The following is a 15,590-nucleotide window of genomic DNA, read 5'->3' as shown; positions in this document are numbered from 1 at the left end:
AAAAAAAAAAGTCAAACTAATATACCCAAGTCCTCCCAGGACTAGGAATCAACGATCCAGATCTGAAGCTGAGGATGGAAGAATCGACGGGATGCACAGATTAAAAAAGAAAAGAATTTAGAGCAGTGCCCTTGAATTTTAATAGAAGCCGCCTTTTAAAAATAATAAATAGATTAATGAGTAATGGGTCCCACATTCCACTCTAAGTGGCCCAAATTACAAATCTCATCACGTCTCGTTTCCAATACTCGCAGTCACTGCGTGTAGTCACGCGGGAGCCACACACAATCCAATATTTTTGGCAGATTTTTTTTTTATAAATATATACGTATATTTATTTCGTGGACGTAATAAGAAATTAAAAGGGAAAACAAATTAATCTACGTGGGCAAACACGTGGAATTTGCAGCTGTTCCCCACTACACATGTATTTTTTGTAATATTTTTTTGAATTAAATTCTTGGCTGTGGAAATATTATTTGTCCTTATTTAGAGAATCAAATTCGTGTAGAATTGGGAAACTGATGGTGGGATAGTGAGGACTCAATTATTATTAGATAATTAAAAATATATAGAACTTGAGGAAGAAAATCAATTATATAATTGTAGTTTTAGACCTAAACTCCAAAAAAAGGAATATTTGCAATTTGAATGATAAAATATATACTCTTATTAAAAGTTTATTCTTACCTAGAAAAATCAACGAAAAAAAAATTGAAAAATTAAATCAGCAACCTTATTAGATATTGCAACATGTCTCTCGGCACCATTGTATAAAAAGGACAAATAGTATAAAATTACTGTCGCCCCAAAAGAAAAAACCATGAATGAATATAGTAGAATTCGTTTATAATAAAAAACAGGGAAAATGACGTGGATAAGGTGAGAAAGAAATTTCAAAGGGTCAGAAAAAGGAAACAAACACAAACCAAAGGACGGAAAGTAAAATGACGCTGAGCACTTGAAGACGTAATCACACCACACGCGCCTTATCTCACGCGCGTGAATCACTCAAACAAAGAAGAAGATCTCTTCGTCCCTCTCGTACCATTCATTCATTCATTCATTATTATTGAGTCTGAGACTCTCTCTCTATCTCTCTCTCTCTGCATGCATCTCTCTCCCTCTCTCTCAATCTCTCCAGTATTTGTCAGGATTTGGGCTTTTTTAAAAAAACGATCAGTGACCAATCTCTCTTATCGTCTTCAAAAGTTTCCAATTATTTCATTCTTCTTCTTCATCCTCTATTTTCTCTTAAATCTTTTCCTGCATCTTCTCTCTCTCTCTCTCTCTCTCTCTCTCTCTCTCTCTCTCTCTCTCTCTCTCTCTCTCTGTGCATATTCTTACAATTAAACGGTAACCCAAAAACAAACGAATAGAGCAATGAAGGTCCATCTCTCGTTCTCTCTCTCTCTCTCTCTCTCTACACGTGTGCAAGATTTGATACCTAGGATTCGAATTTCTATAAGAGAATATGAGTTTGATTCTTGTTTTCAGAAAGTAACAAGCTTTTTTCTGTTAATCATTATTAATGAACCACTGAATCTGTTCACTTTTGCATTACTTGATTCCATTTTCCCCTCGCTGATCTGCTTCTCTTTTTTTTTTGTTAAGCTCTCCCGCTTAATTTATTCTGGTCTAATTGAAACGAACTTCCACATTTTTTCCATGAAGTTTTTTGCTTCACTTGGTTTTCTAGCTATCAATTACCGTTTTTCTCTTACTATTATTTACAAATATCAAATCAAACCAACAAAGATTCGAATCAGAATTCATAAACTGAATGATGAGCATATGCTCTGCTTTTCCCAAAGTTGGTCTGTACGTTTCTCTACTATCTTCATAAGTCAATACGCATGCATGTCACTGTATCTCTGTGTGTATGTATACCATCATTCATCAGTAATATTCTTTTTTAATATGTTCTTTAAAACCTGCAAAACCTCTGTTTTTTTTTCTTGACTCTGTGTTGTTCTTTGGTAATCCAATGTTTTTTTAGTTATTGCATGATCTGTAAGATTCCTGAGAGAATAACCCAGGAAGAAAAGATTAGATCGTCTTTGTGCTCACATCACTTTATATATTTATTTCACTGAATCTCACAGAAAATTGTTATCTTTTTGCAGAAAATTGTGTTAAAGTTGGATCTGCATGATGATAAGGCAAAACAAAAGGCCCTTAAAACAGTTTCTACTCTCCCAGGTAATCAATGAATCATCCTCATCAATAATTTATTCATTGGCATTTTCCCAGAAAATAAATTGTTAGGGTACACATCAGAGATCTCTATTTAGTTCTCACTAGTCACTTCTAATTTCTAAACCCACTATTAAACCATTGGTTTCCGGTCCAGTTGGTTCGGTTTAGTTTCTGATTTGGTTGGTAGGTATATATAAGAAAAAATTGTTTTAAATTTCTTTCAACAATCACGAGCTACACTGACAGAGGTGTCTTTTTTTGAACAGTGACAGTACGGTAAAATGTTGCGCCACATTTTCAATTATTTGTTTAGTTGTGAAATTCATTGTTTTATTTATTTGGAATAAAAATCACATCTAGGCCACTATATATATGCAGCTTCTTTGAAATACGTGCCCATCAATTTAAAAAAAAACTAAGAAAGTCAAAGATTTTGCTGTTTGTTTTTTATCCACAGTTTTTGTTTACTCTTCTTATCGGTGTTGTCTCTAAAATGTGGTGACATTTATCAATAGGGCCAAAACCTCAAATGTCTATCAAATTGATTGCATCTTACTTACTTTTTCTTATGAAGGAATCGACTCGATTGCAATGGACATGAAGGAGAAGAAACTAACGGTGATCGGAACCGTGGATCCGGTAAATGTAGTAAGCAAGCTAAGAAAGTACTGGCCGATGACGGATATCATACTAGTGGGACCAGCAAAAGAGCCGGAAAAGGAGAAGAAGGAGGAGCCGAAGAAGGAAGGCGGTGGCGAGCCGGCGAAGAAAGAAGGAGAAGCTCCAAAGGAAGGAGAAGCAAAAAAGGAAGGAGAAGCGCCAAAGAAGGAAGAAGAGAAGAAAGAAGGCGGCGATAAGAAGGAAGGAGAGAAGAAAGATCAACCGCAGCCGCAGCCGCAACCGCAGCTGCAACCGCCAGCACCAGATCATGTGTTGGAGCTTGTAAAGGCGTATAAAGCATATAATCCTCACCTAACTACGTATTACTATGCCCAAAGCATGGAAGAAAACCCTAATGCTTGCGTTATATGTTGAAAAAACATGTCTAATATATAATTTGGGGGATGTGAAAAGGATAGACCGATCTATAAATGAGGAAGACGAATAAGAATCATAAGATATATCCTAGTCTCAGATATATCGATTCGGATTGGATCGGATATGTTTTTTTTTTTTTACCTCGATAATGCGGGGTAAATCGATTTCGATGATATGTTTTTGTGTATATATCGTCGATTGTACTAGAATTTCTATTTGTATTTGTTTCATTGTTTGTTTGAACTTTGAAAGTAACTCTTGTACATAGGATGGTGTTATATGTGCGTTAGTATTGTTAATTCTTTTCAAATGTGCTAAATTGTTTTCTTGTTATTTGTGAAAAAAGGTCCGCAAATTTCACTCAAGGGTTTTAGATTAGAAGTTACAAATAACTATATATCTACTACAGAAGGTTTTTTCTTTTCATTGGAGCCAATATATTTAAAATGTCTGTGGGGGTATTGATTTTGGGTGTATAAATGTTGTTGGGCAGCTTAACTGTAACTTTATTTTTACTTCTGTTTTGCACGAAGCGAAAGGGCATGGCCTTCATGACCATCTGATGAGTCACTTTTAGGAATATAAAAAAAGGAACTCATTTTACAAATGTATTTTTATTTCATGTGATTCTAACATTACTAAAGTTAAGTTTCAAATTCTTCTCCATAATTTTAAAAATATTATTTTGCTATAGCCAATAGAAACTTCTTTATTTTGTAATTAAAATTCTTGTTAAGTTTCGCTATTTTCGACGATTATATATAAACCTTATTTGTTTTACACCTAACGATTGACTATATTTTCAATATAAAATAATCTTCAATGCATTACAAATGCTTAAATGTCTTAGATCAAGTTGTGGCTCAACTTGAAACGAAATGGAAATGTCAAAAGTATTTTGGTTGGTAGGCACCTAAAAGGAGCATGTGAGAATCAAATAAAACTTTGGCAACACTTCATTTACGATTTTGAATTTAAATATTGTGGCTATATATATTATTTCGGTTCAAAATATAATACATGACAAAGTAAATACCCTCGTTTAAAAAAAATAAATACACCCAAATAAATTCCATTCCCGTGAATCCAAAAAGAAGATTATTCACTGCCCATGTCATTTTTTTCTACCAAATAAATAAACATATTACTTCATTATATTTCGTAAAATAATGTTAATAAGGACTATGAAAATGTGGTGAACTGTGACTGGTGATGACAACGACAATATCGATGATTATAGATAAACATTTATGTATGATATACTCTATGGTTTCACTTTCATCAGCTTAATAAATTTATATCTGAATCTATAAATATCGACAACTAAATAGCTAAAGGTTTACCAAAAGAGGGCTAAATATATCATATATTATATATTTCATTGAAGCTGACGATATATCACTAACAAAAGAAAACAAAAAAGCTGACGCTTCATGAATAATGAATAATGAACAGAGATATGCGGGGTAATGTTTTTTTAATTATTTTTAAATTAAATTTATTTTTTTTGTTAAATTAAATTGGTGATAAAAATTCTTTACCAAAAAATATAAATAAATAAAATTGGTGACAATTAGATAACAATACCTATATAAATATCACACAACCGATATTTACTTATATATATTATTATGCGGTTTAATTATTAGTAACTTTTTTAAATATGAAAGTGATATGATATTAATATATATATACTTATATACATACCAACATGGATTAAAATATAATATATATATATATATTTATAAAATAAAAATTTAATTATGAATATTTTATTAGAGATCAAACTATCATTTTTAGTGAATAACTTATATAATATGTGTTAACAATGATTATATATAGGATTGTCAAAATGGAAAAACCCGTCTACTTAATATATTTCACAATTTACTAAACTATTTTTTGGCCAACCCGTTAAAAAAAATTTTAATTTTGAAAACATAATTTTATTTTTATATAAATAATTGAACTGATTTTCGAAAATGATACTAAATAATAATAAAATTACAAATGAAAAATATTGCAAAAGTTTAAATTGATTTTTTCATATATATGGATTGATTATTATTTAAAATAATAAAATATATTTTAATATTTTAATAAGTAAAGAAACTAAATATACTTTTGATTTATATCCATATATTTAATTGAGCTTTCTATATTTATAAAGTTTGTTTAAATAATATCTTCTAAGTAAAGATTTATTTATGTAATATCTTATAAATAAATGTTTATTTATGTAAAATATTCTGTAATATCTTACAAATAAAAGTTCATTTATGAAATATCTACTCAAATAATAATATAGAGATGTCATCATGTTTGATAGCTTAATATTCATAGCAAATTTGTCAAGTTGTAACAGTAATAATATGGTTTAATTTTATCATATTTGGTTCAGCTGCATTGCTGATGAAACTTTCATCATCCACCATATTATTGGCCAAGGAAAATTCCAAAAAAATGTAAAAAAATTAGCATACTAAATTAATTATATCTTTGATTCCTTTGTTTTTTTGTTGAAAAGGAATTTATCTTTAATTCTTTGTAATCGAATGTTCAATCGATAACATATTTGATCATTTTTAAAAAAAGGACAGGCACGGTGGCATGCATGCGTGACGTATTGGGCGAACAACAAAATATGGTTCTAGAAAAACCGAGTAATTAATTAGCTTAACAAATCCTCCATTGTATACATATCAACCTCCCCAACTAATGAACTCTGACGATCCAATTATAAATTATCAAAAGATAATGTTTCATTTACTACACACAAACAAATAAAGAAAAATTTAGCAAAAAAAGAAGAAAATAGAATAAAGAAAACGGTTGATTAAAAATCCTAGGCAAAAAAAAAAGAAGAAAAACAAATTCACAAACACAAATCTTAAAAGTTACCATTTGACCCCAGAAAAAAAGCTGGTCGTCAAAAACAACCCTAATGTAGTAATGTTGAAGTTAAATTACGCCAATCTTACAAAAAAAAAAGACATTCGCTTAATGCATTTCTAATTAAAATTCATAACATTTGGGATGAAACGACTAACGAGAATGAGTTAATACGATTTTGTAAGCGCCATGTCTTATGGTTTCATGCTCGAAGAAGAGGTGAATGTGGTGACATTATCCCCGGCGACGAGAGTCCATCCTCGTAAAGTCGTCGGAAACTTAGTCGGAGGTTGCTCTGCCTCCATTTCTGCTTCTTAACACTGTTGTTCTGAATTATCTCATCATTATCCGATGATTTCTCAGCCAATTTGTTTTTCTTGGATACAAAATCTTGGATTCGTCGAAGCGCCACGTCTAGAGTATCATCACCCATGTTAGCAAAGCAAACCCTAAACCATCCAGGTTCCGTGCAGTGGAATGAAGAGCCTGGCGAAACGTTAAGCTTCACTTTGTCAATGATTATATGCCAAAGCTCGATCTCAGATTCAAACGAGTTGCGATCAATTAGTAGATGTCTCAGATCCATCCACACAAATAGACCTGCGTTGCTTGTCAAGCAAGTGATCCCTGCTTTCTTGAGACCTGAGGTTAAAACTCCATGTCTTATCCCTAATCTTCTCGAGCTTTCCATAAGGAAATTTTCCACGAACTGATCATCCGACAACATCGAAGCAAGCATGAGCTGTGTTTGAGACGAAACTAGTCCGAAACTCGACATTTTTCTTGCGCATGACACAACCGAGTCGTTGTAAGAATATACAATACCGACTCTAAAACCTGGAAGTCCCATGTCTTTGGAGAGACTATAGACAATATGAATCAAGTCAACATCGATTTCAGAACTGTCCACGTTGTTGACCACTTCGGCGACGCTCACAAAATTATCTCCAGCGAAGACCGTACCGGCGTAGATCTCATCGACGACTAAGTGAATGTTCTTCCTCGTGACGAACCGGACTAAGTTCTTGAGTGTGTCCTTGTCTAAAATTGTACCAAGCGGATTTGATGGGTTGGTCAAAATTAGACCTTTGACTTTTTTGTTGGACTCTTGGGCTTTCTGGTAGGCCCATTCAACGGCCTCGACGGTTAATTTGAAACTGTTGGAACTGGAACAATGAACCGGGATTATCTCGACACCTGTACGCCACCTCAAGTCTCTATCAAATCTGCAAGAAAAAAATATAGTTAATGAATGTCTGTGAGCTACACGTTGGATTACCTTGCACGTGTGATAAAAGTAGATGAAAGAATCAAAACTTGATACTAATACTATTAACACATTTCGATTTGAAATTTGTTAACCCAAAAGTACGTGAGACGGTGAGAGTTACATTAATGAAATTATCCCTAACTCTTTCTTTCTTTTCATGATAACCTGTTCGCTGTTCACACTATCCATAATCATATACTTTTTCCTTATATTAATAAATATCATTGTAACATTTTCACTCAAATTAAGAAGTTTAAAACAAACAGATTCTTGTTTTCTTACTAGTTTCAACTTTTTGAAAAGATATACTTTATAATGAAATTCATAACAAAATATATATGTAAACAAAAAAAAATAATTTAAAATATCATTACTGTATAATATCAAAAATTTAAAATGCTTACGCGGCGTAATAAGGAGAGGGAACAAGAAACACATCGCCAGGATCGGCGAGACAGAACATGATTGTTTCATTGGCTCCGGTGGCACCACCGCTCATAACAATCCTCTCGGGATCAAACGTCACTCTTCCGCCTCTTGCTTTTCCCATGAAATGTGCAATTGCCTTTGGTTTTTTGAAAAAGAGTTTACATATAATTAATATATATTTTGATGACAATAAAGTTAAAATATATCAACCAAACTTAGTAAAACTAAATTTATCTGTCTTAAGCATTCCATAACTACTAATGTTTTAGATGCTAATAATGTGTACTATATAGATATGTGCCCACGGGTTAAAGTGATTTGCACGGACCTTATAGACTAAAACTGTAACAAGATTCAACTTTTAATCAAAGCGAAGAGAAAATAGACCGATGAAGTTTTATTTTGTTGATATCTCTAAACAAACAATGGCTAACACCAAATAAAAGCGACAAAACCTTTTACGTTGTTTCCTTAGAAACTGAATAAACTCGAACCAATCACATGGTTATATATATATCCAATGATATACCTAATTACAAGATAACAGGAATGGAATAATTAACTATATATACCTGTCTAAACTCTTTTAGGCCATGGTAGTCTTGGAAAATAGCGATGTCGCTAAACTGATGAACACCCTCAGGGGTGCAAATAGAAACTTTTGGGTTCTCTTTGATCCAATCTTTGATCAATTCTACGCAAAGCTGTAGATATGTATAGAACATGCAAACATATGTTAATTAAATGATGTATACAATGTGTCGACAAAAAAAATGATGTATACAATGTAATACTTTAATGGTTTATTTCAAGTATATAATATACCTGATTCTCTGCAAGACCCATTTGGATAATCCCATGGGGATTACGAGAATGATGAAAAGGATCTTTGTCGTAAGCTTTCCATCCATCAAAATACTCTGAGTTTTCGCCGTGTTGATTACTGGTCGCTATCCTCGACAGAATCGCACCGCCATTCTTTTTCAGAGAACCCATTTTGTTGTTTTAGTTCCCACTTCTTTGTTGTTGTTTTTTTTTTGGGGATATCAGTATTTGATTTTATAACAGCTTTTGTGGTGTTTGTACTAATTAATGCATGATTATGTGGTTTATATAGGAGGTGAAACCTTCAAAAAAGAGACCAAAGAAAGTTGATGTGAGGTCCCCCTCCCGTCTCCCCCCACCAAAAAAAATAATAATCGGATTTGATGATATATAAGCGAAAAAAGAATAAGTAAATTAAAGAAGGTTCTCCACCCAAAACAATACCCACGCTAATTTATATTTTGGAAATGTAATTTTTTTACGATGAACTAAAGTGGTTGTGTTCAGAATTCAACCACTTTAGTAATTTTGATAGCATCAATATAGAAAATGGTAGTATGTCAATATAGTTCCGTTGGTATTATTAAATTGGAAAAGTATTCCATTGGGAATTAGTGGTGGAAGTTATGTATATTGAATTGAACCCAAGCCCAAGGGGATATTTCTAAGCAGCTTCTTAAGGAAAATGTTGACGACATTGAACTAAAAACTCAGGCAACGAAAGTAAAGGAGAATTGTGTGGATCGAAGAAGAATATTTGATAGCACAATAAATAGAAGAAAACTATGAATGAAAAAATGCCTTAGATTATTCAAAAGTAGAGAACAATTTGTAGCATTCTAAATTAGTGTAATAAACATTTGGTATGTACGTAATACGCACACATGTAGATACGTCGACCATATAATCTCCAAATTTTGACTGATCGACCTACGCAAGGATAGACTCGTGGCACCACTTTCGCAGCAGTCTGCTTCATCCGATAGTTTTAAAACATTGATAATTACTACTAAATATTCATTTGACTGTTGTGGAATCTAATTTCAAAATTTTCGTTGATGAGAAAATAAATTTAAGTTATTTATTATGAAAATTTCTCAGATTAACTAACCTTTAAGGTTGATGTATTGACAAACTTAGCCTAACATATTCATCACCTCACTAAACTAACCTTAGAAAGTTGGTGTTATACCATTTTGTCCAAATAATCAATATTATTACCAGATTGCCATTCTATTTAAAAAAAAAATTTGAAAATAGACATATTAATATACATCTATATACATAATAACATTTTCATATTAAATTATATACATACGTATATACACATATATAGATGAGAATTAATAATTAAAAAAGTAATTATACATACATTTCCCTAATTCTAAAAACAGAAATTACAACATAAAAAAAACCCTAATTCTGGCGGCTACAATAGAAGGAGAAGCTCGTTTTCTCGTTAATGGAGAAAACACACAGATCGAGCCACCGGAAAGTTTCGGTTTCAGAGAAGGAGCTAATCCAAGCCATCAAAAACAAACCTTTGGTGAGACTCGACCACACAGCGACGGAGCTTGACCGGAGAAGACCTAATTATTTCAATTCGAGCTCCGACGAGTCAATAGCCTCCTCGAGCCGTACACTTCAGCTAGCGACTCGACCTAGCTGCTTCTCTTCACCTTCCTCTGCAGAAATCGAGTCTTTAGAACCAAACCCTAGCCCAGAAGAAGAGGCTCTTCTCGTAAAGCTAAAAAGCAATCAAATTTCGGAGATCGAAGAAGCTTTGAACCTCTCGCTGGAGAAATCTAACAAAGTGAAGATCGTACGGTCAGGAATCGTTACGGTGAGTCGTTGCTTCACCTGATCCGATTCGGGACCGAGTTGACTCGGCATGACTCGGCTCTTGCTCTGTATCATCTCTCTCTTGTGCAGAGCAATAGAGGGAAGCAAGTTAAGCTCGGAGCTGTTCAGATGCTTCTAAACATGGCGAAATTAGGGAACACGACGACGAATCGGGTTTTGCTGATTCTCTGTAACATGGCGTCGTGTCGGGTTAGTCGACCTGCTCTGCTTGACTCGGGAGGTGTTGAATGTATGGTTGGGATTCTGAGAGGATCGAGAGAGGTTAGCGAGTCGACTCGGGAGAGCTGTGTTGCGGTTTTGTATGGACTGAGTCACGACGGAGGATTGTGGTTTTTTTCAGGTACGTTTGGTAGATATATTTGGAAATCGATATTGTAAAGTTCATAATATGTTATTGGAGATATATTTGAAAAACGATATGTAGTTTGGTAGATTATTAGTTATGTGATGGTAGATATATTTAGAAAACGAAATATAGTTTGGTAGATTTATTTGTTATTTGATGGTAAAATTATTTTTAAAACGATGTCGTTTTGTAGATTTATTGGTCATCTACTGATAGATTTATTTGTAAAACGATGTGGTTTAGTAGATTTATTAGTCATTGAATGGTAACTTATTTGAAAAATGATTTGTGTTTAGTAGATTTATTAGTTATTTATGGTAGATTTATCAGTCGTATATATTTGAATTTTATATACGAATGACAATATTTGTTTATTTTTTTCTGGGCTTTACCATGGTGAACAAATCTTTGATGGGATATCCAGCATCGATCCGACATGTTTTACTATGAATTATAGATTTGCATTTGGTAGATTTGTTTTGAAATAATTGTAGATTTATTATTAAATTGATGGTATATCTATATTTTGAATTTGTAAAAATGATAATTAGATTTTAAATGATAATATTGTTGTTTTCAAATTATATTTGTTGTAAAACATTGACCCAGACATTTTCACATTTTTACCACATTTGCGAGTAATGTTATTATTCAATTTAATTAATTTATTTACTTTCACTATGATGTATATCATAACTGAATAAAATTTTAATCAAAACACATGACTAAAATCGTTTAACATTGTGATGTTGTAAGAGTTTATGTAAATAGAGTTAAATATAACAAATATTCAAAAAATCATAAGTTAAGAGATGGTTATTACAGATATGACATATATGTTCAAAGTTAATATTAAAAGCAAAGTTATCTTAGAGAAAAGATATATCATAGAAAAATATTCATGTTAGAAATTTTTGACCATTGATTATGGCAATTATATCGTAAAGACCAATAATCATCTGTGCTCGAATCACCGGTAACCGACATAATCTTAGCAAAACATACAAAGAAAACGTCAATGGTAATAAAACCAACTCAAATATAACCATGGAACAAGTCTACCATATGTACGAAACTTGTTTAACATAAGACACTTCAAAACAAGTCTACCACACCTCTGGTTTTTTCGTAGATAGAACAAGTCTTTCAGGACAAAAAAGTAATTTCACTCCATAAAGTCAAATGTCTGCCAAACGTTAACTACTAGATCTACCTCAAGCATGAAAAATAACTCTACCATATAAACAAGTCTACCATAAGCATGTCATATGTCTACCAGATCAAGGTTATCTTTGTAAATACCAAACTTAATTAATCTACCACATTATTATTTTAAGAAGTCTACCATACGTTCGATAACTCTACCAGATTACATAAACTCTACCAAACATTCAAACAAATCTACCAACATTTCGTAAGTCTACTTCATGTAATTATTAATCTACCACAAACCACAATGAAATTTATTTTAAATTTAAGTCTACCACAAAACAAACATATCTACCACAAAACAAATAAATCTACCAAAAGTTTTTAAGTCTACCTCATGTAACATATAATCTACCACTAACCGGAATGAATTTTAACTGAATTAAATCTACCACAAGTCAAACATATCTACCACAAAAGCGAAAACTCTACCAACTATATATAACTCTACCATAAAACAGATAAGTCTACTGCACGTATTGACAACTTTTTTCACATAAATCTACCGCTAAAGGAAATAAGTCTACCAACGCAGAAAATAAATCTACTTCATTGTCAATAAATCTACCGAAAAAGTCAACTACGCGAGCAAGTCAACGCTTTCTTTAACAAGTCTACCAACACCTTTGACAATCTACCATTCATAACAAAAAATCTACCGAAACATAATAAATCTACCTCTCATCGTCAAAACTCTACCAAGATAAGTCTACCAACATTTAAAAACTCTACCAACTCTCGAATAAATCTACCATCGACCTAATAACTCTACCAACAAAATTTCTGCGTTGACTAAAATTTTATAAGTCTACCGTCAAAGCTTGGTAGACTTATGAAATTTTTAGCGCCATAATCTGCCTATGTGGCATTAAAAAAATAATGGCATTTTCGTAATTAGGTTTTTTTCAACAAAGGCGAAAATGATGTTTTAGGTATGCTAGGTTAGTTTTGTAAAAAAAATAAAAGTGCGTCGAACAAGTAATATAGATAGTTTCTAAGGTTAGTGTAGTAATCCTTCCTTATTTATTTCTCTAACTGTGATTGAAGAGTTGTAAAAAATGTGTTTACCCATTTGAAATATATTTTTAACTGTGTGTATTCTCAAATTTCATATTTATGATACTGTATTGATATTGGGGCTTGTACTTACTGTATGAGGGATAATGATAGTTGTGCTATATGATGATTATAAGAATTGGTGGGTTTGGAGTTTGAACCCTTTAGTCGAATCCAACACATGCACTATGTGATTTTACTTGCACTTCACGCCGCAAGTTTCGCGCTACGGCCACGTGTTAGCAGACCCTCGTAGTAATTTCGAAGTCCAACTCCTTTCCTTTTTTAATCGGTTTCTTTAAAACTAAATTTATTTTTCAACCTCGGTTTATTGATGTCTTGGACTAGGGCTGGGCGTTCGGTTAACCGATCAGTTTCGGGTCGGGTTATTCGGTTTTTTGGATTTTCGGGTTTAGATTTTGAAAACCATTCGGGTATTTGAAAGATTTCAGTTCGGTTCGGTTCGGGGTTTGTCGGATTCGGGTCGGTTTGGATAATAATTTTGGAAACCAAAAATAAACCGAAAAAATTCGGTTTCGGTTTAATCGGTTTAAACCGAAAATAAACCGAAAATAAACCTGAAAAATCCGAAAAAAACCGAATTATTACAAAGAGAAACCAAAACATGTTTTAACAAAATCATAACTTCAAAGTCTTCAATTTAGAACTTGAGTGACAATCTCCCAAAATATCCATAGTACGTTCAAATTTTTAAAAATGAAAGCTTGAGAGAATATCGGGAAAGAGAATATCTGAAATTCTGAATCATCGGGTTTAAATTATGTTTTCGATCTCAAATTTTGAAGAATGGAATTTCGGTTTAATTTCGGATTTTGTTCAGTTTTTGAATTTAATCCGAACCGAACCGAAAACTGAAAGATATCAAAACTAAAATCCATTCGGTTATTTCACCTAAACCGAACCCGATCCGAACCTGAATTTTCGGTTCGGTTTCGGATAAAAAATTCGGTTACAGGTTATGTGCCCAGCCCTATCTTGGACTAAGATAGTATTAAAATCTGATTTTGGCTCTACTTATATTTAATGCCAAGTAATAATTTAATTATAAAGTCTTAAAACATTCTTTAAGCACGCATTGCTGGAAAAACTTATTACAGGGGACATGAAATCTCAATAATATAAACCAAAGATATCAACTTTTCTAGTTGGGATATTTTTTTGGGTCAATATATGGAGTTGTTACATCACTTTTCAAACGAAAACCAGGATCCCATTGTTTTTAGGGATCACGCGAATACCTTGTGGAAATAATCAAGATCGTCAAAAATCAATTGATATTTTATTGAAATGTGAAATTCTTAACTTGCGAATATATTAGCTATCTAAGAAGACTTTTTTAGATACATTGAAAAAATACATAAAAGGGTTTGAAGACATTTTTTCATGATAAATAAATGTCATTTTTTTCTTGATAAATAATTGTAAGAAATATCGAATAACTTGCTTAAAGAAATCATTATTAAATGTGAAAAAATAGGAAAACAATAATGTATACTAAAAACACGGCAATCGATCGTATTTTTCTACTAATATGCCCGACAACTACCGACACTAACATATATTGCTTTCAGCAGTTTTGATTTGGTAATAGATCATGCACACGTAGACGTGTAAAAATGATATTCTTTCTTAGCATGCCAAAATTAATAATAATATCTTTACCTAAAAAGTAATAATAATAATAATAATAATAATGACTAATTTATAATTTACAAAACAAAAAGTTACATATTTTGTATATATATATTTGTTAAGAAAATTAGTTATACTGTATAATCTGGTATGCGTAACTGAAATTGTGAAAGCCAATAGTTAATTGTCTAGTGTAAAACATGATTTAATTTGTGCGGATTTTTAGTGATAAACCTTTTTGTCACAACAAAAGTCAAGTATTCTTCGAATGGTCATTAAGTCAAATTAATTCACAAACATGCGAGGCAGAGGTTTGACTTGTCCACATAGATGCTGACTCAGCGTTTTCATTCCGCAGCTGTCGACTAATTGGACACGCTTCTACATTCTCATTCCACTAATCACCGTTAATCACGCATCGACACGTATCACGCTCGGGCTCAAAGTCAAAGCAGTGAATCATATCAGAGCTAACGGATAATAGTTGACATCACCACTCAAAATTATTTGAGCCTACTATGAATGTTCAATTCTAAAATTTTGCTGGGCTTAGGCCCATTATTTGGAACTATATTTGTCCGATTCTTTGAATTTCGAACCCAAGAGCCGGAGACCAATAAAAATTAAGGAAAATTAATACAAATCACTTTGTTTCTAATGATAAAAACATATCCCATTTTGGGTTTAGTATAGGATTTTCAATAAATTTTTTTTTTGAAAAAAAAGAAGATAAAAACAGAGATAAGTATGATCTCAACTAGGTTTAGAACAGAATATGGTTAAATCTCTTTGTATTTTTTTTTTAATAAC

The 15,590-nt window shown here is 32.3% G+C and overlaps 3 protein-coding genes across 4 annotated transcripts; 2 read left to right on the top strand and 1 right to left on the bottom strand.

Annotated features, from left to right (window-relative positions):
* Positions 1-1,070: 1,070 nt before the first annotated feature.
* Positions 1,071-3,550, top strand: LOC112084077 (heavy metal-associated isoprenylated plant protein 39). 2 transcript variants are annotated; one of them, XM_024152686.1, is made up of 4 exons: positions 1,071-1,304; positions 1,335-1,389; positions 2,127-2,202; positions 2,774-3,550. In XM_024152686.1, the coding sequence occupies exons 2-4, from the start codon at positions 1,384-1,386 to the stop codon at positions 3,232-3,234; spliced, it is 543 nt and encodes a 180-aa protein (XP_024008454.1). In that variant the 5' UTR covers positions 1,071-1,304; positions 1,335-1,383; the 3' UTR covers positions 3,235-3,550. The 2 variants fall into 2 exon arrangements, with proteins under 2 accessions (XP_024008454.1, XP_024008453.1); XM_024152685.1 differs by having other exon boundaries at positions 1,071-1,389.
* Positions 3,551-6,184: 2,634 nt separating this feature from the next.
* On the bottom strand, positions 6,185-8,893 carry LOC18994678 (1-aminocyclopropane-1-carboxylate synthase 2). The gene is made up of 4 exons (XM_006418364.2): positions 8,654-8,893; positions 8,401-8,532; positions 7,804-7,964; positions 6,185-7,355 (listed from the first exon to the last, which is right to left on the bottom strand). Exons 1-4 carry the CDS (start codon positions 8,822-8,824, stop codon positions 6,332-6,334), a joined length of 1,488 nt encoding a protein of 495 aa, XP_006418427.1. The 5' UTR covers positions 8,825-8,893; the 3' UTR covers positions 6,185-6,331.
* A 1,222-nt stretch (positions 8,894-10,115) lies between these two features.
* On the top strand, positions 10,116-10,948 carry LOC112084052 (U-box domain-containing protein 40-like). Its single transcript, XM_024152341.1, has 3 exons — positions 10,116-10,496; positions 10,586-10,856; positions 10,941-10,948. The coding sequence occupies exons 1-3, from the start codon at positions 10,116-10,118 to the stop codon at positions 10,946-10,948; spliced, it is 660 nt and encodes a 219-aa protein (XP_024008109.1).
* The last annotated feature ends 4,642 nt before the right edge of the window (positions 10,949-15,590 follow it).

Source organism: Eutrema salsugineum, unplaced genomic scaffold, assembly GCF_000478725.1.
Source record: "Eutrema salsugineum unplaced genomic scaffold, Eutsalg1_0 scaffold_5, whole genome shotgun sequence".
Taxonomy (NCBI): domain Eukaryota; kingdom Viridiplantae; phylum Streptophyta; class Magnoliopsida; order Brassicales; family Brassicaceae; genus Eutrema; species Eutrema salsugineum.
The sequence above is the reverse complement of the archived record's forward strand: the minus strand, read 5'-3'. Positions and strand labels throughout refer to the sequence as shown.